The sequence below is a fragment of the Oncorhynchus keta genome, chromosome 32 (genome assembly GCF_023373465.1).
Source record: "Oncorhynchus keta strain PuntledgeMale-10-30-2019 chromosome 32, Oket_V2, whole genome shotgun sequence".
Classification (NCBI taxonomy): domain Eukaryota; kingdom Metazoa; phylum Chordata; class Actinopteri; order Salmoniformes; family Salmonidae; genus Oncorhynchus; species Oncorhynchus keta.
In genome coordinates, this window is record NC_068452.1 from 15,259,551 (window position 1) to 15,287,550 (window position 28,000).

Consider the following 28,000-nt stretch of genomic DNA (forward strand, 5'->3'; position numbering starts at 1 on the left):
AGGCATATTTAGTCTCACTCTGAATTGACAAGTTATATTGAAGAAAGGCAACATTACACGCAAAGAGCACATACACTGGAATAGGTCACAGAACAAAAACTTGGAACAATTTCTTTCAGACAATCTAAGAATAAGAATTTCTCATACCTTCCAGAGAAATGTATCCCACAATAAATTATATCCACGTAAATACTATACTGTAAAAAATATATATCATCAGTCAATTATGAGAAATCATACAGGAAGCGGACTCCACAAGATGGTCCCAGTGTGGGTATAAGCTATAGGAAAATACTATCATTAGTGCTATGTTCATAGTAATAATTATTTACATTTTGAAAGTGTGGCACACAGCTCATGCTACAACAAAAATACTTAACCATAAGAATACAAAATATTGAACGTCTATTGTAAGGTGTGTTTTCGATCAAAGATAAATAATTACAGTGATTATACCTATAGTAGTACTTACTGTATTATTCATTGTAACAACAATAATATTAACACAATTATTTTACATTGGAACACATACCTGTTTATCGTAGCTAGGGCCAGCGGTTTTCCTGACCACATGACCTGACCAGGAAAGACTCCTGGGCCTAATCATACTTTTTACTTAAGTGTTACACACCAATTAGTATTCAACTTCTACATTTTAGTTAGGGCCTTGAGTTTTTCCAGCCAAGGACAAACTCCTGCACCTTTATTAGTGAATACTTCACAGTATCAAATAAATAATTACATGAAGGCTAGCTCTGATCCATGGTGTTACATACGGCTTGCTGATGCTGAGCATTCCCAAGCAAGCCCCACATAAACCCCTGAACCAAAGCTACATGAAAGCGTTACACTTTCCTTTACACAACCCTGTTTCCTTTATAAGGTTCTCCGAATGACCCTGTCAGCCTACTCTGTAGTGGTGTTTCTCAATCCTGGTCCTGGGGACCCAAAGGGGTGCACATTTTTGTTTTTTTCCTTTCGCACCTGACAACGCACCATCTTGACCACACAGCAGCGCAGAGCTTACAAGGCCTCCTTCGGGGTGTCCTCCAAACCATGCAGAAAGGTAAGCAGACCAAGCATAACATTGCTTCTTTTTTTCTTTCGCTCTCTTTTCAATGTGCACCCCTTTGGGTCCCCAGGACCAAGATTGAGAAGCGCTGCTCTATAGGACCCTGATTGTATCTATGGTCTAAATATCTCCTTTCGCTATGTTGACTAATGTGAACTAATCAGGGGTTAGAGTGATGTGTAAATAATTTCCTGTATAACATTGCTAAAAATTCTAACACACTAACCTGAGCGCAAACTCTAGACCTAAGTTACATACTTCACTCATTCACATACAAATCGAGCGTGCCACTCTGTATCCTTCAACTCATCTCAACCTATAATGAAAGCTATCCCTCCAACGTTCCTCCATATCTACCTGTACCTTTATTCCAGTCATTCATTTAGGCTCAACTTCCATTCACTTTCTGATTTGGCTGAATTGACCCCATCTGTGCTATGAACCAGTGGCCATCTCCAATACAACGGTTTTTGGGTTGAATCATGTTCTGGTGGCAGCTCTGCCCCTAGCCTGCTGTAACCTCTCTGGTATGTGTCTTCACTCTGCTCCTAAACCCAGCTGCCAAGAAGACTCCCTAACCATGTGGACAACCATAAGCAGGTCAGATCATGAGCTAAATTAATTAAACACTCCCCATTCATTAGCAACCTAATAAGTAACATAGGTTTCTGACTCACAAACACACAGACCTGACAGACCTGGATTCAAATAGTATTTCTTCTCTTCAAAATACTTTAACTGCTCTTGCTTTCCTGGGCAATCCTCCCCTCCCTTATATGAAACATGAGAGAGTATCAGATAAAGTATGATGTCATAGGATTTCACATCTGTCTGCTACAGGTAGGAGGTTGGGATCAAGCAAAAGAGAGTGGCCGTGTCCGAATACCCATACTTGCGTCCTAAATTAGTAGGACGTTTGAGTATGTGAAAAAAGTTTTATAGTATGTGAAATCTTGAAGAGCTAGTGTTACTTTAAATGCCCGGATGTCATACTCATTTTGGCTTTCCATCTAGTAGAATTCGCGAGGCACTATTGAGGAAGATAATTGTCTTTTCACACCCGTGTGTTCGACAACAACTGATAATCAGATTAGGGGACAAAAGCGATTGCGCATTCGATGATGCCTTCTCAGTGTGGATGAGTAGTGTTTTGATATTTGTTGCTTACTGCATACGTTTGTACTAAACACAATGTTCTAAATAGTATGTAATATGATTAGTACACAGTATGCAGTTTAAGTAAGTAACGGGCAAGCCAGATTTAGTTCACGCCCTACGTCATATTTGAGACCTTAAATGGCTACCTGGGTCGTGTTTGGTATGGAAAAACATGTTCTTAGTGGATAAGTCGAGGTAGTACATCCCTATTTCACTCCTAAGGTTTCCTCCCTACAGAACATGACCAGGTGTTTCCTATTATGCTTTTACTTGGTCATGTACAATAAGCCTGGTCAGACATGGATATGGACCCAGCTCAAGCATGGTTGGTGTGATGACCTTCTGGGTCTAGTAGGATAACTGGCCATTAGCTGCTTCTCTGAGTGGTGATTGGTGGAGTGAATCAGGGGTCAAGGGTGAGGGGTCAGGATGTGAAGTAGGAGTTCTGCATGGAGTAGAGGCGGTCGATGGGGTTTCCCACCCGGCCCGCCAGGAGCCCACTGTCCGCCACTGCCAGGAGACAGTCGCCGAGGTGACTGATGCTCCCGTCGCTGTCCAGATCGTGGAACACAGTCTCTGAATCTAAAGGGACAAATAGAGTTAGTGTGTCTGTCTGTTTGGTCCGTCTGTCCATCTCGCTCTCTTTTTATGTTTCTCTCCCTCTCGCTCACCGTAGGAGTGGAGATGTTCAGAGCCCAGCTGAGGGGGTGTGAGGCCATGGCGGAACGGCTCTCCTCCGTAGATGTTGGGGTCCAGAGCCAGTAGCTGCTGTCGTGGCAACGAAGGGTACGACAACAGACCGTCCAATCCGTGGCCACTAGAACCGTCTGGGAAGAGAGAGACAGAACATGAATCAATCCCTGCATCTCTTCCTCTCGTCCTGCCCCTTTACCTCCAGAGACATTGTTTCACCTGCCTTGAGTTGAGTTTCCTGAAACTTAGCTACTTTGGCAAGCTACTCTGTTTAATTGTTACTTTTGTAGTGAAAGACTAATCTTCCTGTGCATGAATGACCAAAAATGGTCAAATTAAGCACTTCTATATCTACCGTCCCGCGAGTTAAGTACCAGTTAGCTACAAGGCTTTTGGGAAACCCCTGCTCTGTTCTCCCCTCTCTTACCCTCACTGTCATCGTTGCTCTGTCGCCCCCCCCTGGTCGGCCCTCTCCTGGACCCTCCCAGCTGCTCCTGTTCCTGCTGCTGCTGCTGTTGCTGCTGCCTGCGAGCTATCTTCTTCATCTGCAACGCACAGGACCAACACACACTGGCACACTGATAATGGACCCAATGGCGCTATTGCTCTGTCGTTCGTTAGAAGGATAGTTAACCAAAATTGCATTGTTATTTGGGTGAACTATCCTTTAACTGTGCTTTAGCCTTTAAAATAAATGTTAGCATGCAGTTTCAGAGCAATTGCGCCGTTAGATTCATTATTAGTGTTATATTAGTGTCATGGGCGGGGGGAGTGGCGATTCAGGACAGGTCAAATATCTCACCTTTGCTCTCTGGTTTTGGAACCACACCTGCACGACTCGAACCGTCAACCCGGTCTCAGCTGCCAGTGTCTCTCTCACCTGAAGATAAGAGAAATTAAGCCATGACACTAAATGGGACAGTGTGTGTATATATCTGTGTGTCCGTGTGTGAGAGAAAAAAGAGACAGAAAAGTGAAAGAGAACAAAATAAATAAACCGTGTTACGCCTGGTCTGCTTACCTTTCTGCAAGGTTTGGAGGACACCTCGAAGGAGGCCTTGAAAGCTCTGCGCTGCTGTGTGGTCAAGATGGTGCGTGGTCGCTTTGACCGTTTGTGGTCCTTCCCTTCGCCGCCCTTCCCCCCTACAGAACCGCCCCCACCATCCTCATCCTCACTCTTCACTGAGGGGTGTGGAGAGAGACAATAGGATCTTCAATTGACAGACAAACTGGTATCAAATGGTGCCTAGTAGTGAATCCCAATGAAAAAACAAGTCATTAGGTTATCACTGTGTAATTATGTAATCTCCTGCACTTTCTGTACCATAACAAAGTGTCATCCAGTGATTGTATTGGTTGATTGATTGATTGATTTGTTGGTTGCCCTGTCTTTTCCTGTTACCTGACTCAGTGGGTGTGGGGCTGATGGCAGCCAGCATCTCCCTCTCCTTCTCGTAGTCTCCCCTGCAGAGCAACTGTCCCTCCTTCAGGACAAACTCGTCTCCGCGCTGCAGCCGGCGCTCACATTCACAGCAGCTGAAACAGCCCAGGTGGTACACCTGCCCCAGCACACGCATGATCAGCTCTGAGCGCCCAATCACCTGCAGGCACGCACTGCACTTCCTGACAAACAGCCTATAGGGACAGAGGGGAGAAAGGGTGCGTTCCAGTGTGTAATAGATAAGTTGTCTTTATTGCAGTCGGGTGTGTTCCAGGTTGTCTTTTTTGCAGTCTTGAAGATGTTTAACGTCTCTAGAATCACAGTAGGAATATGATCAAGTAATATTCTGAGATGTGCAGAAGACACCGTCTTGACCACACAGCAGCACAGAGATTTTAAGGCCTCATTTGAGGTGTTCTTCCAAACAGTCTTTTTTGTAGTTGGGCTGCAGATGATCAGGTCTCACATCGCTTGCAGGAGTTGTTGTAATTTCTCACGAACATGATATTAGCAGTCCTCTGAGATGTGCCGAGCGACTGAATTAAAGACAACATGAAACGCACCCAAAGGCAGAAACAGATTGACTGAAAGATTAGACCTCATTTGCACCTGTGAAGATTCTCAATCAAACCTGTGTACGGTATCTAATTAAATGTCACATCAGCATTTCCCATAACTTAAAGCTTGAACATGTAACATAGTTAACATCTACATGGTAATGCTTTAGAATGTCGTTCTTCACTGATGACACTTGGGGGCAGTAGTCAACTGACGTGTAGGGAGCCTGCACTGAAGTGTTGGTGGATTCTAGTTTTTTACGAATTCTTTACATTAATCTATTGAACGAGCTGGTACAGCCCATCATTACCTACTATTCACAATTAGTAGGATTTAGAAGAGAACATGTGAAACATGTATTGTGCTTGGACAATTTTCTTTAACAGTTCACACACTCATTCACGGGGCTTTGTTGTCTACTTTCTTTTTGCTCATTCACCACGACTCTCGTGTGTCCCACCCCACACCCCTTTCATTTTCTCACACTCTTCATTCTCTTCTCATCAACATATCAATTCAATTTAAAGGCCCCAAAACTCCTGCTTTTAAATTCCTCTTGAATTCCAGTTGTTTTATTCCTCTATCCCCCCTTTCTTCTATCGCTCTCCAGTATTTTTCTGACAGGATTCCCAATTCTCCCCCCTCCCTCCATACTCCTTCGCTCCCTCCCTCCACAGTTCAGTGAAACTAATAAAGACAGGATTAATTAGATTGTTGTTTAAACAGTGCGATGCCCAGACAGACGCTGTAAACTCATAACCAGGGATTGGCCATAGCATGGGGTTAATCTCTCTCGCTCTCCTCTCTCTTTTACACACCAAAACACACACACACACACACACACTTTCCTCTTTCTTTATCGGTCTCTCTAGCCTAACCCAACCCACAAACTCTCACATATATTTACAGGAAACCAAGGTTACTCATCAATATACGGTGAGTACTTCCATATACATTTCTACAATATCTAAGCATATTTAAAACACACACCTGCACACCCCTAATCATATTATGACATATTGACACAGGGAATCCTGGGTCATTAAACAAGACTGCAAACAATAGGTCTGCTGTGCAGAGACTTAGCTCATAGAAAGAGAGAGACCATAGAGAGAAAAATGTTTCTGTTGAGCAAGGGATGACTGGATGAGATGAGAAAGTGACAGGATGACTAGGGACAGAGAGATAGAGGGAGGAAGTTAGAGGGAAGGAGAGAAGTGTTAAGGCTGGGTGAGAGGAAGGTGTCAGTACCCCAAATCTGAAGGGCTGAGAGGGGAAGAGGTGAGGAGAGGAGAGTGAGCCAGGTCGGCACATTAGAGCTCCTAATCTGTGATCTTGTCCGAACCACAGCTGCCACGGATAATCTCTCTCAATCCATCTGTCTGCCAAACTAGCTAACACTCTCGAAAATTACCCCAATCACAGCCCACCACTGTCACACATACTTACTTAACCAAACACACTCACTTGCCAAACACACTTACACACACGCGTGCGAATACTCTCACACACACACACAGACGCACGCACACACACCGATCGAGGAGTACCACTTCAACACTAATCCAGGCAACACCACCACCACGACTATCAATTCACTTCACACTCCATTATACCGAGCTGTCTATGTCTACAACACACAGAAAGTTATTTCAAGTGCCTCCTCTTAATTACCTCATTGCCTACAGCAATTGTAAGTAAAATATCTCATCCAATAGCCCCGAAAATGGCAAACCAGAATTTTTAATTTTAAAGGGGAAAATCTGCTATTTTTTTTACTTTAACATTCACAACATATACACATTAATTATTGAAGAAAATGAGCTTAATTCAATTGTTATCCCATAATATAACATTGTTTTACTGCTTTGTTTGTAAATAACGTAATTGTAAACAGACACGAGAACCTATATTTTGAGGCTAAAACTATACATTTGATCTCATGGATGGTCAGTCCTTGCATCAATAGCTCTGTATACATTTGAGAGTAGTTACATTTCTCCATCCTTCAGCTATTTACAAAATCATTGGCAGGGTGACGGCTTTGTTATTTGAACTGCAGATTTCCCCGTTAAATCCCAGTTTGTTTTTTTAAATTCATTTTATACTGCCATAATTTATTCAACATAAAGGTGACATGGGACAACGGTCACCAGACCACAATTCCTCTGCAGTGTTTAAGTCCTGATTTTTGGTTATTAATCCCATTTCATAGTGCCACATATTGTAGAATTTAATAAACTTGGAAACTGAAGGCAATGGTCACTGAGGGAGGTCTCTAAGTCGATCAGTCTAATCCCCCTAATAGAAGTGTAATTCACAATAGACCCACCCACCTCTGTCCCGAATGGCACCATATATTCCCTTTATAGTGGCTGCTATCAAGATGAATGGTCCCACTTTAGACAAAACATAATGAAGCCTTCATAAACCCTTTATAAAGCCTATATAGGTGTCTCCGAAATTACCACAAGCATTCGTAAGCAAACGGAGTTAGATTTTACCCTGCTTGGCACTTTGACCTCCCCAATTCACGGCACCAATGAGATTGACTGGGTTCGAACCCCAGTGGGTTATGACTGTTGAGACATTAGCTTGGGGAGCGAATGCAAGTCCTCAGATCTCAGCAAAGACTATGTTATGCATGTGTTAGTTGTATGTTGATGTGTATGTGGACCTGCTTGCTCCTATGTGCGTAAGCATGCATGTTCGGTATGTGTCCATCCATGTGAATGGATTAGTGAAAATGTGTATTGGGTTTTGTATTGTCAGCTATCAGTGAATGTTTGTTTTAGCATATTGGAAATGTAAGCTTGGGTGAGGTTGTGGGTAATGGTATCTTTACAGTGAATCTGGATGTTACAATCTTAGTATAGCTTTAGTATAATTTTATTTTGGTGTGTGAGCATGTGTGTGTGATTGTGTGTGTCCACGTACATGTGTGTGTGCACGTTCAAGTATGTGTGTGAGCGGATATTGCACTGTGAAGCAGGATGGCTCAGAGCCAGGGTTCAGTAATCACATCATCTCCTTTTATTAAATCTCCCTGCACTGCTTCTGTGTTATTAAAATTTCCCAGCATTCCCCACGATACAGCTCCCCCCGCCGCCACCACACACACACACACACACACACACACACACACACACACACACACACACGCCCGTGACTCACACACTAAGATGCCCACATACAAAAACAGACACATACACAAAAAAATGCTTGGTTGTTTGGTTGACCCAACTGCTGGGTTGCAGGTGTTTGGTCACTTGGTTGCGTGGTTTTCTTTAAAAACTGCTGGGTCATTGGTGCTGGGTTATTGATCCAGCAGGTCAGATCATTAGACTGGAGGCCTAGTTTAATAGGGTTGTTGCTTTCAGATAGTTATTTTTAGCCACCAATGAGAGTAAACGTAATTCCTGTTAATCTGTTCTGTTGTATAGTTATCACACGTTTAGATCCATAAAGCTTACATAAGTGTATGAGTTCCCCTAAAAGCGTATGTAAATCCCACTGTTGCGATACAATAAGGTGGTATACCTTATTATAATTAAGCAATGAGGCCCGAGGTGGTGTGTGGTATATGGCCAGTATATGGCCAATTGTTCTTACACACGATGCAACGCGGAATGCCTGGACACAGCTCTTAGCCGTGGAACAAAAGTGTGTGGACACCCCTTCAAATTAGTTTGGCTATTTCAGCCACACGCGTTGCTGACAGGTGTATAAAAATCGGGCACACAAGCCTTGCAATCTCCATAGACAAACATTGACAGTAGAATGGCCTTACTGAAGAGCTCAGTGACTTTTAACATGGCACCGTCATAGGATGCCACCTTTCCAACAACTCAGTACATCGAATTTCTGCCCTACTAGAGCTGCCCCAGTCAACTGTAAGTGCTGTTATTGGGAAGTGTAAATGTATAGGAGCAACAATGGCTCAGCCGCAACGTGGTAAGCCACACAAGCTCACAGAACGGAACGCTGAGTGCTGAAGCACATAGCGTGCAAAAATGGTCTATCCTCATTTGCAACACTCACTACAGAGTTCCAAACTGCCTCCGGAAGCAACGTCAGCACAAGAACTGTTCGTCTGGAGCTTTATGAAATGGATTTCCATGGCCGAGCAGCCTCACACAAGCCTAAGATCACCATGCGCAATATCAAGCGTTGGCTGGAGTGGTGTAAAGCTTGCTGCTATTGGACTCAGGAGCAGTGGAAATGTATTTTCTGGAGTGTTGAATCACACTTCACCATCTGGCAGTCAGATGAACGAATCTGGGAGAGAATGCTCCTGAGTCCAAATGCATAGTGTCAAGTGTAAAGTTTGGTGGAGGAGGAATAATGATCTTGGGATGTTTTTCATGGTTCGGGCTAGGCCCCTTAGTTCCAGTGGAGGGAAATCTTAATGCTACAGCATACAATGACATTCTAGACGATTCTGTGCTTCCAACTTTGTGGCAACAGTTTGGGGAAAGCACTTTCCTGTTCACCCCGCTCCTCCGCTCTCTCCACTGGCTTCCAGTTGAAGCTCGCATCCGCTACAAGACCATGGTGCTTGCCTACGGAGCTGTGAGGGGAACGGCACCTCAGTACCTCCAGGCTCTGATCAGGCCCTACACCCAAACAAGGGCACTGCGTTCATCCACCTCTGGCCTGCTCGCCTCCCTACCACTGAGGAAGTACAGTTCCCGCTCAGCCCAGTCAAAACTGTTCGCTGCTCTGGCCCCCAATGGTGGAACAAACTCCCTCACGACGCCAGGACAGCGGAGTCAATCACCACCTTCCAGAGACACCTGAAACCCCACCTCTTTAAGGAATACCTAGGATAGGATAAGGATAGGATAATCCTTCTCACCCCCCCTTTTAAGATTTAGATGCACTATTGTAAAGTGACTGTTCCACTGGATGTCATAAGGTGAATGCACCAATTTGTAAGTCGCTCTGGATAAGAGCGTCTGCTAAATGACTTAAATGTAAATGTTTAGCATGACAATGCCCCCGTGCACAAAGCGAGGTCCATACAGAAATGGTTTGTCAAGATTGGTGTGGAAGAACTTGATTGGCCCGCACAGAGCCCTGACCTCAAACCCATCTAATACCTTTGGGATGAATTGGAACGCCGACTGCGAGCCAGGCCTAATCGCCCAACATCAGTGCCCGACCTCACTAATGCTCGTGGCTGAATGGAAGCAAGTCCCTGCAGCAATGTTCCAACATCTAGTGGAAAGCCTTCCCAGAAGAGTGGAGTCTGTTATAGCAGCAAATGAGGGGACCAACTCCATATTAATGCCCATGATTTTGGAATGAGCTGTTCGACGAGCACGTGTCCACATACTTTTGACAATGTAGTGTATATTGGCCATATATCACAAACCCCCGAGCAGTGGTGGAAAAAGTACCCAATTGTCATACTTAAGTATCAAAAGTAAAAGTATAAATAATTTCAAATTCCTTATATTAAGCAAAGCAGATGGCACCATTTTCATGTTTTTAAAATGTACAGATAGTCAGGGGTACACTCCAATACTCAGACATAATTTAAAAACAATGCATTTATATTTAGTGAGTCTGCCAGATCAGAGGCAGTAGGGATAACCACGTGTTCTCTTGATAAGTGTGTGAATTGGACTATTTACCTGTTCTGCTAAGCATTCATCATGTAACAAGTACTTTTGGGTGTCAGGGAAAATGTATGGAGTACAAAGTACATAATTTTAAAGGAATGTAGTGAAGTAAAAGTTGTCAAAAATATAAAAAGCAAAGTAAAGATACGCAAAAAAACTACTAAAGTAGTAATTTAAAGTACTTTTACTTAAGTACTTTACACCACTGCCCCCGAGGTACCTTAATGCTATTGTAACCTGGTTACCAACTTACCTAGAGCAGTAAAAATAACTTCTGTCATACCCGTCCTACACAGTCTTTTATATAGTGGTTGGTTTGAGCCATGAATGCTGATTGGCTGACAGCCCTTTAGCCGTGGTATATTGGTCATATACCACACTGCCTTGGGCTTTATTTCTTAAACATACCACGGCTGTCAGCCAATCAGCACTCAGGGCTCGAACCACCCAGTTTATAATACAGCATGTAATAAATTATCTTCACATTATAAAAGAATGTGTCAAATGCAAAAACAAAATAACAGGTGGCCAATAAAGCTGAGTTGACCTAGCTGAAAATAATTTAAGGATTATATTAAAACAGACCTAGCTGCTAGGTCAACTCAGCATGAGAGTAAAAACTACACATTTGATGGTTAAATTAACCCATGTTTGGATAATCCCAACAACTCAACTTGTCTGGGTCTGGGTCAAAATAACCCAGCGTGTGTTCTGTCCAATATTTAGCTAGCGTTGGGTTACCAAATAATCCAAATTGGGTTGTTTTTAACACAGCATTCTTTTGAGTGTATGGGTCACAGACACGGTACATCACAGAACAGTGATATACAAACAGAAACAACTTGCAATCACACACACATATGCAGATGGAAGGCATTTCTTTCAAAGCCTATGTGTACTTATAGACAACGTGCATCAGACAGTCTTATTTGATTTCCAAACATTTTGAGGTATACAGTATGAATGACTCTCTGATTAGTATAAAATACAATATCAAGGTCTATTACTAATGACTAGCAGACCAGTCTCTCCATTGACTCTCAGTGGAACTATTTACACTGTTCACAATAATACTTTAGATATTCCATACTCTGATCTCGACTGAAAGACTACCCTTTAATGACAGTTCAGATATGGCATCTCATGAAAAAATGTAATATACCTGCAAAGAGTAACAACTGAAAACTGTGCTTGATGCTTGGGAGAGTGTGAGAGGAATGTGATATGTGTGAGGACATGGATGAGTGTGTGTGTGTGTGTGTGTGTGTGTGTGTGTGTGTATGTGTGTTTAGATAAAAGCTAATCCCCAGGCCACCAGAACGCAATATCCTGTCTGGCGGTTTCTCATTTCCTGTCTCTCTCTGGTGGAGCGGGATGCAGGGGGAGGGTGGAGGAAGACTGGGGAGGGGAGGAGACTCGTTGCCCCAGAAACAGGAGATACAGCCCCCCGATTTGAGAATGTTGACACCGCTCTCTCTCTGCCTCTCTCTATCTCTCCCTCCCTCTCTCAGGTCCACCCCCATCTTTTCTTTTCTCTTTTTTTCTCTCGCTCTTCTTCTTTTATTATCTCAGATTTAATAACGGCAAGGCGAGCAGCTTGTTCTTCCATGAAACATTTATTAGCTGTCTGTAATGAAATTGTTGTGGGGGAGGCCAGATGATGGGGGACTCATCGGGCATTATGCAAAAACTATGGCAATATTACTGGGGGGTGACACAGACACACCTCGGCTCACACCTCACCTTCCTCCTCTTGTCTTCTTCTCCTAAATCTCTCTTTTGCTCTCTCTTGCTTTTATCCAATTCTCACTCCCCATCTGCAATTTATCAACTTTCTCTAACTTCTCCTCATTTTCAGTCACATCTCTATTCTCTTTATGTCCTTTCTCTCTGTATTGTTTTGGCACAATGCATGCCTTGATAAATGTATCACTGTAAGGTTCTGTTTCTCCATCTATTTTCTCTTCCTACCTCTTCTCTCTTTCACACCTCTTTCATCACCTGTTGACCTGAGCTGGGAGGTGACGTAAGAACCCTTACTGTGTGTCTGATGGAAGAGAAGGAGTGTGTCTGAAATAGCACAATTTTACTTATATAGAGGCACTACTTTTGACCAGAATGGTAACCTATTCCCTATATAGTGCACTATAGTGAAATACTTTAATGCCATTTAGTGTCATTTCAGATGGAGACAAGACATTGTGTTAAAAACCACAATACTACTCCTCAGTCTGGATATGGAGTACTAAAGTTGTCTGTGTCTGTCTGCCTGCCCATACCCCATGTGGACAACCATGTATGAGCCAAGACCAACAATATATCCCAAACGCACTCCTTACAACCCCTCAGACTGAACTATAGTGAGTGCAAACACATGGGATGAATTCCTAACAATTCTACAAAAAAAGTGAGTATTCTTCAGAGTGGATATCATTGGCTGCAATAGGTTATGCTTCAGTTCAGACTATGTACTCCATTGCACAGTAGGCTTGCTGCAGTTGTGTTGATCAATCAGCTTTGTTGGGTTTTGGCATATATGTTTTAGCAGTATATGTTTTAGCAGTATGGGGTAGAATGTCTTGATTTAACCCATTCCCTCCACTGTGCATACTAACTAATTATCCATCTCCTAGCACAGTTATACTGTATATTACAGTATATACAGAATATAACTATATACTGGTACTGTGAGTATATAGTTATTCTCTTAGGCTTGCCATCACTGGAGTGGCTGAATACATTTGGTAATTAGCACTGTGTCCAATCAACCCCCTCCCTCCATCCCACCCTCCCGTCTCCTCCCATCCTGAGACACAAAGAGGCGCTGAGCGGAGAGACGATTAAGAGAAAACGAGGGATAAACAGAGAGATAAACTGATTGGTGTCATCACTGCTATCAATCTCAACGAGAGGGAAATGAGGTTTGGAATCGAGAAATATTATTACAAACCAGACAGTGATGAACGAGGTAATGGAGAGAGGAGGAGCGAGATAGGGAGGAGGATAAGGGGGATGGGTGGGAGAGATACTGTATCTGTGTGGAAGACATTATTTCTCTGTTCTTAATCCCAGCATAGGACAACAGTGATTCCACATATAACCATGTAAGATGAGAAGGTGGGCTACTGGCCTGGCAGTTTGAGAGATTGTTTGGTCAGTAAACGTTGGTCTTGGCTGAAACTCTTGGGGTCTCCGCTCCGAATCCCAGTCCCGCCGTAATTTCCACACAAACCTCTAACTTTCGTTTCCTGTCTCTCTCCACTGTCTCTACTACTAAAAACATCAATGGTGTTTTTACCAACAATACCACCACCTATCGTGATACAGTGATATCCACTGTAGTGTTCTACATGTTGATATCCAACCCATATGTATGTGCAGTAGGAGCAGGCTATCTGTTGCCTGGTGAGCGGGGGGTGTAGATAGGCCTCAGAGCCCCCCACTTTAGACTGAACCTGGGCTCCAGGCTCCTCCAGGCTCTAGTCGCCCGCCGGGCCCCAGGGGCGCAGGGCCTTTATTGGTCTGAGACCTAGGTCAGCCCGGAGACTGCTCTCTGTTGCTCTGTGGGAAGTGTGTATCAGAGTGTGATTGGGGGATACTGGAGAGTCTGTATGGGCAGCGGTCTGTGTCTCTTTGCCTGTCTTGGAAATTGTGTGTAATAAAAACACACAACTCTCACCTAAGAAAAAGGACTAATATGAAAATATTTGAAAACAATGGCTAGACGGAGATACTGTAGCGGGAGGAGGCAAACAGCAGGGCTCAGCAGAGTGGAACCATGCTCCTCATGTAATGAGTAACCCTAACCCTAGCTTCAACCACTACCCTAACCCTAGCTTCAACCACTACCCTTACTCTAGCTTCAACCACTACCCTAACCCTAGCTTCAACCACTACCCTTACTCTAGCCTCAACCACTACCCTTACTCTAGCCTCAACCACTACCCTTACTCTAGCCTCAACCACTACCCTTACTCTAGCCTCAACCACTACCCTTACTCTAGCCTCAACCACTACCCTTACTCTAGCTTCAACCACTACCCTTACCCTAGCTTGAACCACTACCCTTACCCTAGCTTCAAGTCCACATCCCGGTTCAACCATAACCCTAACTTCAACCATTACCCTTACTCTAGCCTCAACCACTGCCCTTACTCTAGCCTCAACCACTACCCTTACCCTAGCTTCAACCACTACCCTTACCCTAGCTTCAACCACATCCATTACTCTGGCTTCAAGACCACATCCCAGTTCAACCCGAACCCTAAATCCAACTCCAACCATAATCCCCCACCTCCAAATTCACAATTGAAATTATGATTAGCTCCACAAGCTAATACCTAGGCTTAGCTCAGTGGACTAACACAGTCTTAGGACTAACACTGGGAGATCTGGGTTCAGGAGACCTAGTCGGTCATTACAAGGTCACTATGAGAGTGCTATGGGAATGATACAGTAAGTACTCGATTCAATCAGATCCACTTTAGCCCGCGATAACTGACAACTGCATAGCAGTATTATTGTTTTATTTAGACGATGTTGGAGGTGGAACTGCGTTGGAATTGTCAAATCAGCAAGCGGCTCCCCGTGTTATACCTATCGCGGACATTGCCATTGGATGCACCCAGTCACATTTGTATAAACTGGTTGAATCTACACCTAAGCACACAACTCCAGACCGCAAAGGGTTACAGCAAAAAAAGAGACCTTCATCCAATATTAAGCTTTCCACTATTTATAGTAAATTCTTATACACAGACACTCACTCACTTCCAATTATCATACAGTGTGTGTGTGTGTGTGTGTGTGGTGCTGATGGAATGACTGCAGGGAACAAAAGGAAACATTGTTACTGATCTTCTGAAGGTCATAAGTAAAGATGTGTGCCAAGTCTCTCACAGAGACAGACATACACAGTACACACACTATATAGAAAGAGAGAGACTCATCATACGTACACTATATACAGTGGGGAAAAAAAGTATTTAGTCAGCCACCAATTGTGCAAGTTCTCCCACTTATGAGAGAGGCCTGTAATTTTCATCATAGATACACTTCAACTATGACAGACAAAATGAGAGAAAAAAAAAATCAGAATCACATTGTAGGATTTTTTATGAATTTATTTGCAAATAATTATGGTGGAAAATGAGTATTTGGTCAATAACAAAAGTTTATCTCAATACTTTGTTATATACCCTTTGTTGGCAATGACAGAGGTCAAACGTTTTCTGTAAGTTTTCACAAGGTTTTCACACACTGTTGCTGGTATTTTGGCCCATTTCTTCATGCAGATCTCCTCTAGAGCAGTGATGTTTTGGGGCTGTTGCTGGGCAACACAGAATTTCAACTCCCTCCAAAGATTTTCTATGGGGTTGAGATCTGGAGACTGGCTAGGCCACTCCAGGACCTTGAAATGCTTCTTACGAAGCGACTCCTTCGTTGCCCGGGTGGTGTGTTTGGGATCATTGTCATGCTGAAAGACCCAGCCACGTTTCATCTTCAATGCCCTTGCTGATGGAAGGAGGTTTTCACTCAAAATCTCACGATACATGGCCCCATTCATTCTTTCCTTTACACAGATCAGTCGTTCTGGTCCCTTTGCAGAAAAACAGCCCCAAAGCATGATGTTTCCACCCCCATGCTTCACAGTAGGTATGGTGTTCTTTGGATGCAACTCAGCAATCTTTGTCCTCCAAACACGACGTGTTGAGTTTTTACCAAAAAGTTATATTTTGGTTTCATCTGACCATATGACATTCTCCCAATCTTCTTCTGCATCATCCAAATGCTCTCTAGCAAACTTCAGATGGGCCTGGACACTCGCAGGGGGACACGTCTGGCACTGCAGGATTTTAGTCCCTGGCGGCGTAGTGTGTTACTGATGGTAGGCTTTGTTACTTTGGTCCCAGCTCTCTGCAGGTCATTCACGAGGTCCCCCCGTGTGGTTCTGGGATTTTTGCTCACTGTTCTTGTGATCATTTTGACCCCACGGGGTGAGATCTTGCGTGGAGCCCCAGATGGATGGAGATTATCAGTGGTCTTGTATGTCTTCCATTTCCTAATAATTGCTCCCACAGTTGATTTCTTCAAACCAAGCTGCTTACCTATTGCAGATTCAGTCTTCCCAGCCTGATGCAGGTCTACAATTTTGTTTCTGGTGTCCTTTGACAGCTCTTTGGTCTTGGCCATAGTGGAGTTTGGAGTGTGACTGTTTGAGGTTGTGGACAGGTGTCTTTTATACTGATAACAAGTTCAAACAGGTGCCATTAATACAGGTAACGAGTGGAGGACAGAGGAGCCTCTTAAAGAAGAAGAGAGCCAGAAATCTTGCTTGTTTTTAGGTGACCATAAACCTTTTTCCATCATAATTTGCAAATAAATTCATTAAAACCCTACAATGTGATTTTCTGTTTTTTTTTCTTCTCATTTTGCCCGTCATAGTTGAAGTGTACCTATGATGAAAATTACAGGCATCTCTCATCTTTTTAAGTGGGAGAACTTGCACCATTTGTGGCCGACTAAATACTTTTTTTGCCCCACTGTATGTTGGAGTCATTAAAACTCGTTTTTCAACCACTCCACAAATGTCTTGTTAACAAACTATAGTTTTGGCAAGTCGGTTAGGACATCTACTTTGTGCATGACACAAGTAATTTTTACTACAAATGTTTACAGACAGATTATTTCACTTACAATTCACTGTTTTACAATTACAGTGCGTTAGAAGTTTACATACACTAAATTGACTGTACCTTTAAACAGCTTGGAAAATTCCAGAAAATGATGTCATGGCTTTAGAAGCTTCTGATAGGCTAATTGACATCATTTGAGTCAATTGGAGGTGTACCTGTGGATATATTTCAAGGCCTACCTTCAAACTCAGTGCCTCTTTGCTTGACATCATGGGAAAATCAAAAGAAATCAGCAAATACCTCAGAAAAACAATTGTAGACCTCCACAAGTCTGGTTCATCCTTGGGAGCAATTTCCAAATGCCTGAAGGTCACACGTTCATCTGTACAAATAATTGTATGCAAGTATAAACACCATGGTATCACAAAGCCGTCATACTGCTCAGAAAAGAGACACGTTCTGTCTCCTAGAGATGAACGTACTTTGGTACGAAAAGTGCAAATCAATCCCAGAACAACAGCAAAGGACCTTGTGAAGATGCTGGAGGAAACAGGTACAAAAGTATCTATATCCACAGTAAAACAAGTCCTATATTGAGATAACCTGAAAGGCCACACAGCAAGGAAGAAGCCACTTCTCCAAAACCGCCATAAAAAAGCCAGACTATGGTTTGCAACTGCAGATGGGGACAAAGATCGTACTTCTTGGAGAAATGTCCTCTGGTCCGATGAAACAAAAATGGAACTGTTTGGCCATAATGACCATCGTTATGTTTAGAGGAAAAATGGGGAAGCTTGCAAGCCGAAGAACATTATCCCAACCGTGAAGCACGGGGGTGGCAGCATCATGTTGTGGGGGTGCTTTGCTGCAGAAGGGACTGGTGCACTTCACAAAATAGATGACATCATGAGGCAGGAAAATTATGTGGATGTATTGAAGCAACATCTCAAGAGATCAGTCAGGAAGTTAAAGCTTGGTCGCAAATGGGTCTTCCAAATGGACAATGACCCCAAAGTTGTGGCAAAATGGCTTAAGGATAACAATGTCAAGGTATTGGAGTGGCCATCACAAAGCCCTGACCTCAACCCTATAGAAAATGTGTGGGCAGAACTGAAAAAGCGTTTGCGAGGAAGGAGGCCTACAAACCTGACTCAGTTACACCAGCTCTGTCAGGAGGAATGGGCCAAAATTCATCCAACTTATTGTGGGAAGCTTGTGGAAGACTACCCGAAACGTTTGACCCAAGTTAAACAATTTAAAGGTAATGCTACCAAATACTAATGGAGTGTATGTAAACGTCTGACCCACTGGGAATTATGAAAGAAATAAAAGCTTAAATAAATAATGTTCTCTACTATTATTCTGACATTTCACATTCTTAAAATAAAGTGGTGATCCTAACTGACCTAAGACAGGGAATTTTTACTATGATTAAATGTCAGGAATTGTGAAAAACTGAGTTGAAATGTATTTGGGTAAGGTGTATGTAAACTTCTGACTTCAACTGTACACACTATATAGAGAGAGACTCAACACATATATACACACACACACGCACATATACCCTGCTCAAAAAAATTAAGGGAACACTTAAACAACACAATGTAACTCCAAGTCAATCACACTTCTGTGAAATCAAACTGTCCACTTAGGAAGCAACACTGATTGACTATTGTTCATTTCACTATTGTTGATTGACTATTGTTCATTTCACATGCTGTTGTGCAAATGGAATAGACAACAGGTGGAAATTATAGGCAATTAGCAAGACACCCCCAATAAAGGAGTGGTTCTGCAGGTGGTGACCACAGACCACTTCTCAGTTCCTATGCTTCCTGGCTGATGTTTTGGTCACTTTTGAATGCTGGCGGTGCTTTCACTCTAGTGGTAGTATGAGACGGAGTCTACAACCCACACAAGTGGCTCAGGTAGTGCAGCTCATTCAGGATGGCACATCAATGCGAGCTGTGGCAAGAAGGTTTGCTGTGCCTGTCAGCGTAGTGTCCAGAGCATGGAGGCGCTACCAGGAGACAGGCCAGTACATCAGGAGACGTGGAGGAGGCCGTAGGAGGGCAACAACCCAGCAGCAGAACCGCTACCTCCGCCTTTGTGCAAGGAGGAGCAGGAGGAGCACTGCCAGAGCCCTGCAAAATGACCTCCAGCAGGCCACAAATGTGCATGTGTCTGCTCAAACGGTCAGAAACAGACTCCATGAGGGTGGTATGAGGGCCCGACGTCCACAGGTGTGGGTTGTGCTGATGTACAGGCCAGTACATCAGGAGACGTGGAGGAGGCCGTTTGGCATTTGTGCAGGGCGTTTGGCATTTGTCAGAGAACACCAAGATTGGCAAATTCCCCACTGGCGCCCTGTGCTCTTCACAGATGAAAACAGGTTCACACTGAGCACATGTGACAGACGTGATAGAGTCTGGAGACGCCGTAGAGAACGTTCTGCTGCCTGCAACATCCTCCAGCATGACCGGTTTGGCGGTGGGTCAGTCATGGTGTGGCATTTCTTTTCCTCCATGTGCTCCCCAGAGGTAGCCTGACTGCCATTAGGTACCGAGATGAGATCCTCAGACCCCTTGTGAGACCATATGCTGGTGCGGTTGGCCCTGGGTTCCTCCTAATGCAAGACAATGCTAGACCTCATGTGGCTGGAGTGTGTCAGCAGTTCCTGCAAGAGGAAGGTATTGATGCTATGGACTGGCCCGCCCGTTCCCCAGATGTGCTCCAATTGAGCACATCTGGGACATCATGTCTCGCTCCATCCATGCTTTAGTCCAGGTCTGGGAGGAGATCCCTCAGGAGACCATCCACCACCTCATCAGGAGCATGCCCAGGCGTTGTAGGGAGGTCCTACTTGTTTTAAGGACATTACATCAAAGTTGGATCAGCCTGTAGTGTGATTTTCCACTTTAGTTTTGAGTGTGACTCCAAATCCAAATTTGATTTCCATTGATAATTTGTGTGATTTAGTTGTCAGCAGATAAGAATATATTTCATTCAGATGTGGAGGATGTGTTATTTTAGTGATCCCTTTATTCTTTTTGAGCAGTGTATATTTTTTTATTTAACTAGGCAAGTCAGTTAAGATCAAATTCTTATTTTCAATGACGGCCTAGGAACAGTGGGTTAACTGCCTGTTCAGGGGCAGAACGACAGATTTGAACCTTGTCAGCTCGGGGATTTGAACTTGCAACCTTCCGGTTACTAGTCCAACGCTCTAACCACTAGAGCTACCCTGCCGCCCCATATACACTGTATAGAGACTCAAATCTAGAGATATATAGCCTACTTACAACATGGGAGCAAGTCTACTCTGTATAGGTTAAGTCTTTGATCTAGGTTAGACAATACAACATGGTCACCCATTCTATACTTTCAATAATGATATGTATGTACCAATATCGAATGCGATAAGCAAGATTTTCTTAGACACCTGAACTCATGGGTAACAGCTAAACTGTATATGTCAAAGTATTCACACCCCTTGACATTTTGTTGTGTTACAGTCTGAATTTAAAATGTATTAAATTGAGATTTTGTGTCCTTGGCCTACACACAATACTCCATAATGTCAAAGGGAATTATGTTTTATCCATTTCTACAAATTAATAAAAAATGTAAAGCTGAACTGTCTTTAGTCTATGTATTCAACCCCTTTGTGCTGAACAAGTCACAAAATAAGTTGCATGGACTCACACTGTGTGCAATAATAGTGTTTAACATGATTTTTGGATGACTACCTCATCTCTGTACCACACACACAATTATCTGTAAAGTCCATCAGCCAAGCAATGAATTTCAAACACAGATTCAACCACAAAGACCAGTGAGGTTTTCCAATGCCTCGTTAAGAAGGGCACCTATTGGTAGGTTACTTTTTTTTTAAAGCAGACATTGAATATCCCTTTGAGCATGGTGAAGTTATTAACTACACTTTGGATAGTATACACCCAGTCACTACAAAGATAGAGGTGTCCTTCATAACTCAGTTGCCGGAGAGAAAGGAAACCGCTCAAGGATTTCACCATGAGGCTAATGGTAAACTTTAAAACAGATACAGAGTATAATGGCGAAAACTGAGGACCGATCAACAATGTTGTAGTTACTCCACAATACTAACCTAATTGACAGAGTCAAAAGAAGGAAGCTTGTACAGAATAAAAAATATTCTAAAACATGCATCCTGTTTGCAACAGAACACTAAAGTAATACTACAAAAAATGGGGCAAAGAAATGTACTTTATGTCCTGAATACAAAGCGTTATGTTTGGGGAAAATACAACACATCACTGAGTACCACTCTTCACGTTTTCAAGCATGGTGGTGGCTGCATCATGTTATGGGTATGCTCGTCATTGGCAAGGATTAGGGAGTTTTTTAAGATAAAAATAAACGGAATAGAGCTCAGCAGAGGTTAAATCTTAGAGGAAAACCTGGTTCACTCTGCTTTCCAACAGACACCACTATATAAATTCACCTTTCAACATGACAATAACCTAAAACACAATGCCAAATTTACACTGGAGTTGCTTACAAAGAAGACATTGAATGTTCCTGAGTAGCATAGTTACAATTTTTACTTAAAATTGTCTTCAAAATCTATGGCAACACTTGGCTGTCCAGCAATGATCAACAACCAATTTGATAGAGCTTGAAGAATTTCAAAAATAATAATGTGCAAGTATTGTACAATACAGGTGTGCAAAGAGACTTACCCAGAAAGACTCATAGCTGTAATAGCCGCCAAAGGTGACTCTAACATGTATTGACTCGGGGGGTTGAATACTTATGTAATCAAGATATATTAATTTTTTTTCATTAATGTTTTACAAATATTATAAATTGTTCTTCCGCTTTGACATTACAGAGTATTTTGTGTAGATCGTTGACAATTAAATCCATTTTAATCCCACCTTGTAACACAACAAAATGTGGGAAAAGTAATGGAGTATGATTACTTACTGAAGGCACTGTAGTAGAAGACACTTTTAGAGGGACTGAGACAGTGAACTCATTACCTCAATACCATTTCATATCTGTCACACTCCAATTCCCCCTACTAACACCTCACCCAAATTACCCCGGAACGAAACACACTAATTGTCTAGTTGTCTATTATATTTACATGCTAAGCATTTACAAAGAAGCAGTAACTGAAAACTTATCTACTACCCTCTCCACTATATATCCCCCTTCACCTATCCCTCTGTCTGTCTCTCCCTCCCTCCCCTCTCTCTCATCCAGATGTCTGCTACAGTGGGAGAGTCTGTGCGCCTGGATGTCGTCTGACACTTTTCACAAGAATGATAACGACCTGCAGGCTATGTCCTTCAGCCATCCATCCCTGGGGATCTCACACACACCACCAACAAACAAACACACCCACGCACACACAACCACACACATGCATACACACACGTTGAACACATGCACGCACACACACCCACACATACTGACCAACAGACCCCCCAGACTGATGGAAACTCCACACCAAGGCACATTTATCAGAGAGGAAAGTGGAGCTAGCTTACTGCCACACTAATAGCAATCAAGCGTTTCATGTATATACCCACCAAACATTCAGGGACTAGTGCCTGCAGGTTTTATTTTTTTCCTTTCAATTTAGACCTAGACAACTAGGTGAGGGGAGTTATTTACTAATGTGACCTTAATTCATCAATCAAGTTCAAGGGAGGAGCAGAAACTCTGGGCCCTACATGGAATGAGTTTGACACGTTTTCCATATATTCTGTCATATATTCCACATATACCAGTTCCTATAAGCCCCTGAGCCATTTCACAGGTTTTTTCTATCCCAAAACCAGCACACCTGATTCAGGGGTGGCACAAGGACTAGGTGACAAAACACATAGATTAAGACAACGCAAACTAACGTGTGTGAGGCATTTCACAAGTTTGCTCTATCCCGAAACCAGCGCACCTGATTCAGGGGTGGCACAAGGACTAGGTGACAAAACACATTGATTAAGACAACGCAATCTCTAACGTGTGTGTGTGTCTTTTGGGATTTTAGTAGTATTGACGTTCTCTTACTTTTCGTAGTCATGCTTGCAGTACAGCAGACGGTCTCTGCAGTAGCATGTCCCACGAAGCGCGCTCAGACACACCGCACACTTGACGCAGGTCTCGTGCCACGAGCGCTCGTTGACACGCAGTAGGAAGCGATCCGCAATGGGCGACTCACACCCCGCGCACACCTCGCCCCCTCCGCCCATATGTTCTGAACCTGAGGGGAGAGGGGGGCACAGGGCAAAGGGGATACCTAGTCAGTTGCACAACTGAATGCATTCAACCTAAATATGTCTTCCGCATTGAACCCTAACCATCTGAATCAGAGAGATACTACGGAGGCTGCCTTAATCGAAGTCCATGTGTGTGTGTGTGTGTGTGTGTGTGTGTGTGTGTGTGTGTGTGTGTGTGTGTGTGTGTGTGTGTGTGTGTGTGTGTGTGTGTGTGTGTGTGTGTGTGTGTGTGTGTGTGTGTGTGTGTGGTCAAATCTGTAAATGTCAAGCAGAACTTGATTTTTTTTGGTTAATTCGATATTACTTACCGGCAAGGTCCATAATTATTTTATGACAAAAATAGCAATACAAATGTATCACATATATTACATATTTATCATATATTTCTCACATTTATAACATAAAGTTCAGAATTTAAAACGTTCTGTCACTATAACCTTTGACATTTCAATGGATATTAATTTCATTATTGGACTATAATGTTAAAATAATTATGTGCCAGTCAGGCCCAAGATGTCAGTCCCATTTCACTCCTCACCGAATGGCGTGGAGGCTGGAGGCTGCTGAAGACATGATTGGGTCTCCTCTGTTTTCATCCCGTCCCTCCTTCCTTCGTCGTGTTCGCTGGACGAGAAGGAGAAGATAGAAAAAAGGACAGTTACGCTCTAAATACAAGCCTACAGTCAACAAGTGTGTAGAAGGAAAACATTGAGGGCAGAATTGTCGTCGCCGAAAAGTGAGAAAGAAGATATACTGTAAGGGGAAAATAAAACGCATCAAAAGTCAATGAAAGACACGTAGGCTAAGGCCTAAACATGACCGTGGATATTATATTTCGGTGTCCTCTTGAAAACATATTTAATATTCAAATGTATGAATTAATTACATAAACAGTCGACCTGCAATGCGCATATATTGCAACAGGAATAAAATCGTATACAAGTATTGCCTCGGAATGGATAAATGCATAGGAAATAAAAATAAATGTGCTAGGCTTAATAGGTTACTAAATTCGGTCTACTCAACAGAGTTTTAAACACCTGACACGCTGAGGTTTAACGTTGGAGCCGAAGGTGGTGTGTGGTCCTATTCATGTTTATTTATTTGCATATATGATACCCGAAGTCAGATTGGGGGTCGAACCGGATATCTGGTTTTGCCCTAATATTGACCAAAAACAGATCGGGATTAAACCCCGTGACCTGCTGACGCCACACCGCTACACAAACCCAGAAACGGCCCAAATCCATCCCAGTCCCATGTTGGAGAGGAAAAATGCAATACCGGATATTTCAAATAAATAAAGATAATTTTGTCGAATACATTCATAGAAATTCATGAATTCAAAATTCCAACTAAAGCATGAGGATTCATTAATATACTTTGAATAATAATACCAATATGAATAATAATGCGCTAATAACTGTTAATAGAATAATAATAATAATAATAATAATAATAATAATAATAATAATAATAATAATAATAATAATATGATAATATAATTACTAACGGTGTTAATGGTGTGGTAGGCTATAGAATTGCTCAATCCCGACACTTAGTAATGGACTTCTCAGTCCATGAACACAAACGTAATCTACATAAATCGTAACATTTCAATAATGCACTATATTCAATAGGCCTATTGCAACATAGCGTGAACATGTTTATCTATTAATCGACAGTATTCTAAAGCAAAGTGACTTTAAATTAGGTTTTTAGGAATATTTATAATTAAGAACGCCTAAATCTAATTCCAGCCGATACCCTACATTTCGAAAGGAACTAATTGTTCTGAATGACCGATTTAATTTAAATACATTATTTGGTTTTTAAATTGATCTCGGCTTTAAATGATACATTCTCAATTATTGGATTAAAATATAACAATTCTTAATCGAATATGAAGCTTACATGTTTATGAACTGAACTGATAAAGACTTTCAAGATACCTTTGCTCTTATTGGAGGAATTAGGGTGTCACTGCTTCGAATAAAAATAAAAGTAATTTAAAAAAATAAAACCTGAAAAATCATCAAAAAATGTGAATCATTATTGATTTAGGCTATATGAATACATAGGCTAAAATTTCATTTACACCGTCATTACAAATCGAAATAATTATTAGGCCTTGCATAAAATAGCCTACTAAATCAAATAATTTAGGCCTATTAATGTGCATAGACTACAGAACTGTACCACTAACTTCAAAAATATGTATTTCAATTGATTATTATTACAAAAGATCACAACAGTGATTACAAGATAGGCTATAACACACTATTAGAAAACCACATAAACCAATAAAATCACTTGAAAAACAAATATGGTATATTCTTGTTTTCGACTAACTGCTATAATGGACACTGTATGTCATAGAATTTGAGCCTTGTTGTTGCCTTGCTTGCCAAAGCGCGCGCGTCTCTATTCGCCTATTTCTAAGAGTACATAACTGATTGCAATTTCATGTATATTATTCATAGCTGTGTAATGCAGGCAAATACTGTTGACCAGAACGGTATATCCTTAAACTACTATCATATAAGCTTTATGTTATACCGACGTTATACAGGACAAAACTGAAGGGGCACCTGGTTTAGTCTCACCCCCCCTCTAAATAAAAAGCATAGGCCTATATAAATCTTTAGGCCCTGTGTGGTGATAGGGATATCAAAGCTTTACACATTGGTTAACATTGAGAAACTTTATAGGTATTATTATTATTATTATTATAGGTGAAGAACAATATGTTCTGTGAACACCAAAGTCTGGGGAATGTGCTCGGAAGTTGTAGGTTAAGGTTAGGGTCAGGTAAGGGTTATGGTTAAGGTTAGGGTAAGGGTCGGGTTTAAGATTAGGGTTTAGGGTAGGGATGTCCCATGGATCGCAGATAGCACTAATAATGAAAGATCACCTATATGCACCGCATTTGCTGGTACTGCCGTCAACTTTCTTGGAGCTATGTTATTACTGCATCATCATCACACGTTCACAATAAGGCTAATCTACATTTGATTTAATATTTTCCCTTATATTTCCCCCATTATATTCACATAACTAGGCTACCACTGCCTTTTTCAATTTGCGTCACCCTGTAGCCTATATTATCCACAACATGTTGATATAAACGTGTAGGCTACTGTTTATAAACGTGTAGGCTACTACCCCACATTTCCACAACTCATTGGAAATACATGCATACATTGACTTTTCAGATCAAATCAAATCTAACTTTATTTGTCACATGCGCCGAATTACAAGTGTAGACCTTACCGTGAAATGCTTACTTTCAAGCCCTTAACCAACAGTGCAGGTTAGTTGAGTTAATTTTTACATGTAGGTAGGGGTGAAGTGACTATGCATAGATAATAAACAGCGAGTAGCAGCAGTGTACAAAACAAATGGAGGGGGGGGGGGGGGGGTCAATGTTATAGTCCGGTGGCCATTAGATTAATTGTTCAGCAGTCTCATGGCTTGGGGTATAGAAGCTGTTAAGGACCTAGATTTGGCGCTCCGGTACCGCTTGCCGTGCGGTAGCAGAGAAAACAGTCTATGACTATTGGCTTACAACCGAGGTTGTGGCTATTATCAAATGATATACTCTGTATCAAACTCGATGAAGAGCGAGACTCCATCATCATCAATAGCATACAGGTAGAAATGAGATAGGCCAGTACTTTTCATACCCATCAACGTTCCACAACGTCTGGAGGTCAGGTGAATCAGGTGTGCTTAGCTCAGAGCTCTCATCGGGAACCCCGAGACACCAGCCCGTTCCAAAACTTTGCATAGTTTACATTTTGGAACGGGCTGGGGTCTCGGGGTTCCTGATGAGAGCTCTGAAAACCCCGGAGATAGGCTATAATAATTTCAAAATGTCGATAAGGACTAAAGGTTTACTATGGACCTCAAGCCTATAATAAGACAGAACATGTATCTCGACAACCTTATTATTCAACAAAATATTAAAGTCAAATATTACAAACTATTTGGGTATTTAAATGTATGCTATGTTAAAGTTGATAGGCCTACAAATATGAAATGAAGTAGGCTCGTCAAATTGCAGATTAGGCTACAGGCAATATGCAACACATAACCTACACTTGGATAAAAGTCAAACCTTTGTAGGGATTCCCATCAGCCTCTGAAATAATAACATCGAGAAACCGATGTAGGATCACTCCTATTTCCAAGGAAGAATAAGACACGTAAAGGGGGTGGCCTGGTTAAATGTGCTGAAAAATGTCAAACACTTTATATTTGCAACATATCTGCGATTTGAGGTTGGCAATGCACCGACAACCTGTCGACGCGTTCTGGATGTTGGCGGCAGACGCACATACCTTGAGGTGAAACACACTCCTTCCGAAACCTCTATCGGTAGCATTAAAATATCATAAGACTACTCGGTCCGTGAATGTGCACGCGTCGTATAGTCCTATTTCAAACTCCAGAAGGTGAATAGCAGCAAAATAGCATGTTATGTTAAGGCAAACTATTCTATTGTGCTCTATTTTCTCCCCGTCGCTCTAAAGCGGACGGAG

At 42.3% G+C, this 28,000-nt stretch overlaps 1 protein-coding gene across 1 annotated transcript; it reads right to left on the minus strand.

The window, feature by feature from the left end:
- Positions 1–18: 18 nt before the first annotated feature.
- On the minus strand, positions 19–28,000 carry LOC118365107 (LIM homeobox transcription factor 1-alpha-like). Its single transcript, XM_035747057.2, has 9 exons — positions 27,800–28,000; positions 23,995–24,080; positions 23,248–23,440; positions 4,326–4,558; positions 3,945–4,105; positions 3,726–3,803; positions 3,351–3,468; positions 2,902–3,057; positions 19–2,812 (listed from the first exon to the last, which is right to left on the minus strand). The coding sequence occupies exons 1-9, from the start codon at positions 27,841–27,843 to the stop codon at positions 2,655–2,657; spliced, it is 1,227 nt and encodes a 408-aa protein (XP_035602950.1). The 5' UTR covers positions 27,844–28,000; the 3' UTR covers positions 19–2,654.

Excerpts from the sequence above, each read along its gene's own strand:
- LOC118365107 (XM_035747057.2), bottom strand. The coding sequence starts at position 27,843 with ATGCTACCGATAGAGGTTTCGGAAGGAGTGTGTTTCACCTCAAG. Across the intron at positions 4,106-4,325 it reads CCCCACACCCACTGAGTCAG|TGAAGAGTGAGGATGAGGAT; the intron begins GTAACAGGAAAA and ends CACACCCCTCAG. Across the intron at positions 3,058-3,350 it reads GAGCAACGATGACAGTGAGG|ACGGTTCTAGTGGCCACGGA; the intron begins GTAAGAGAGGGG and ends CTCTCTTCCCAG.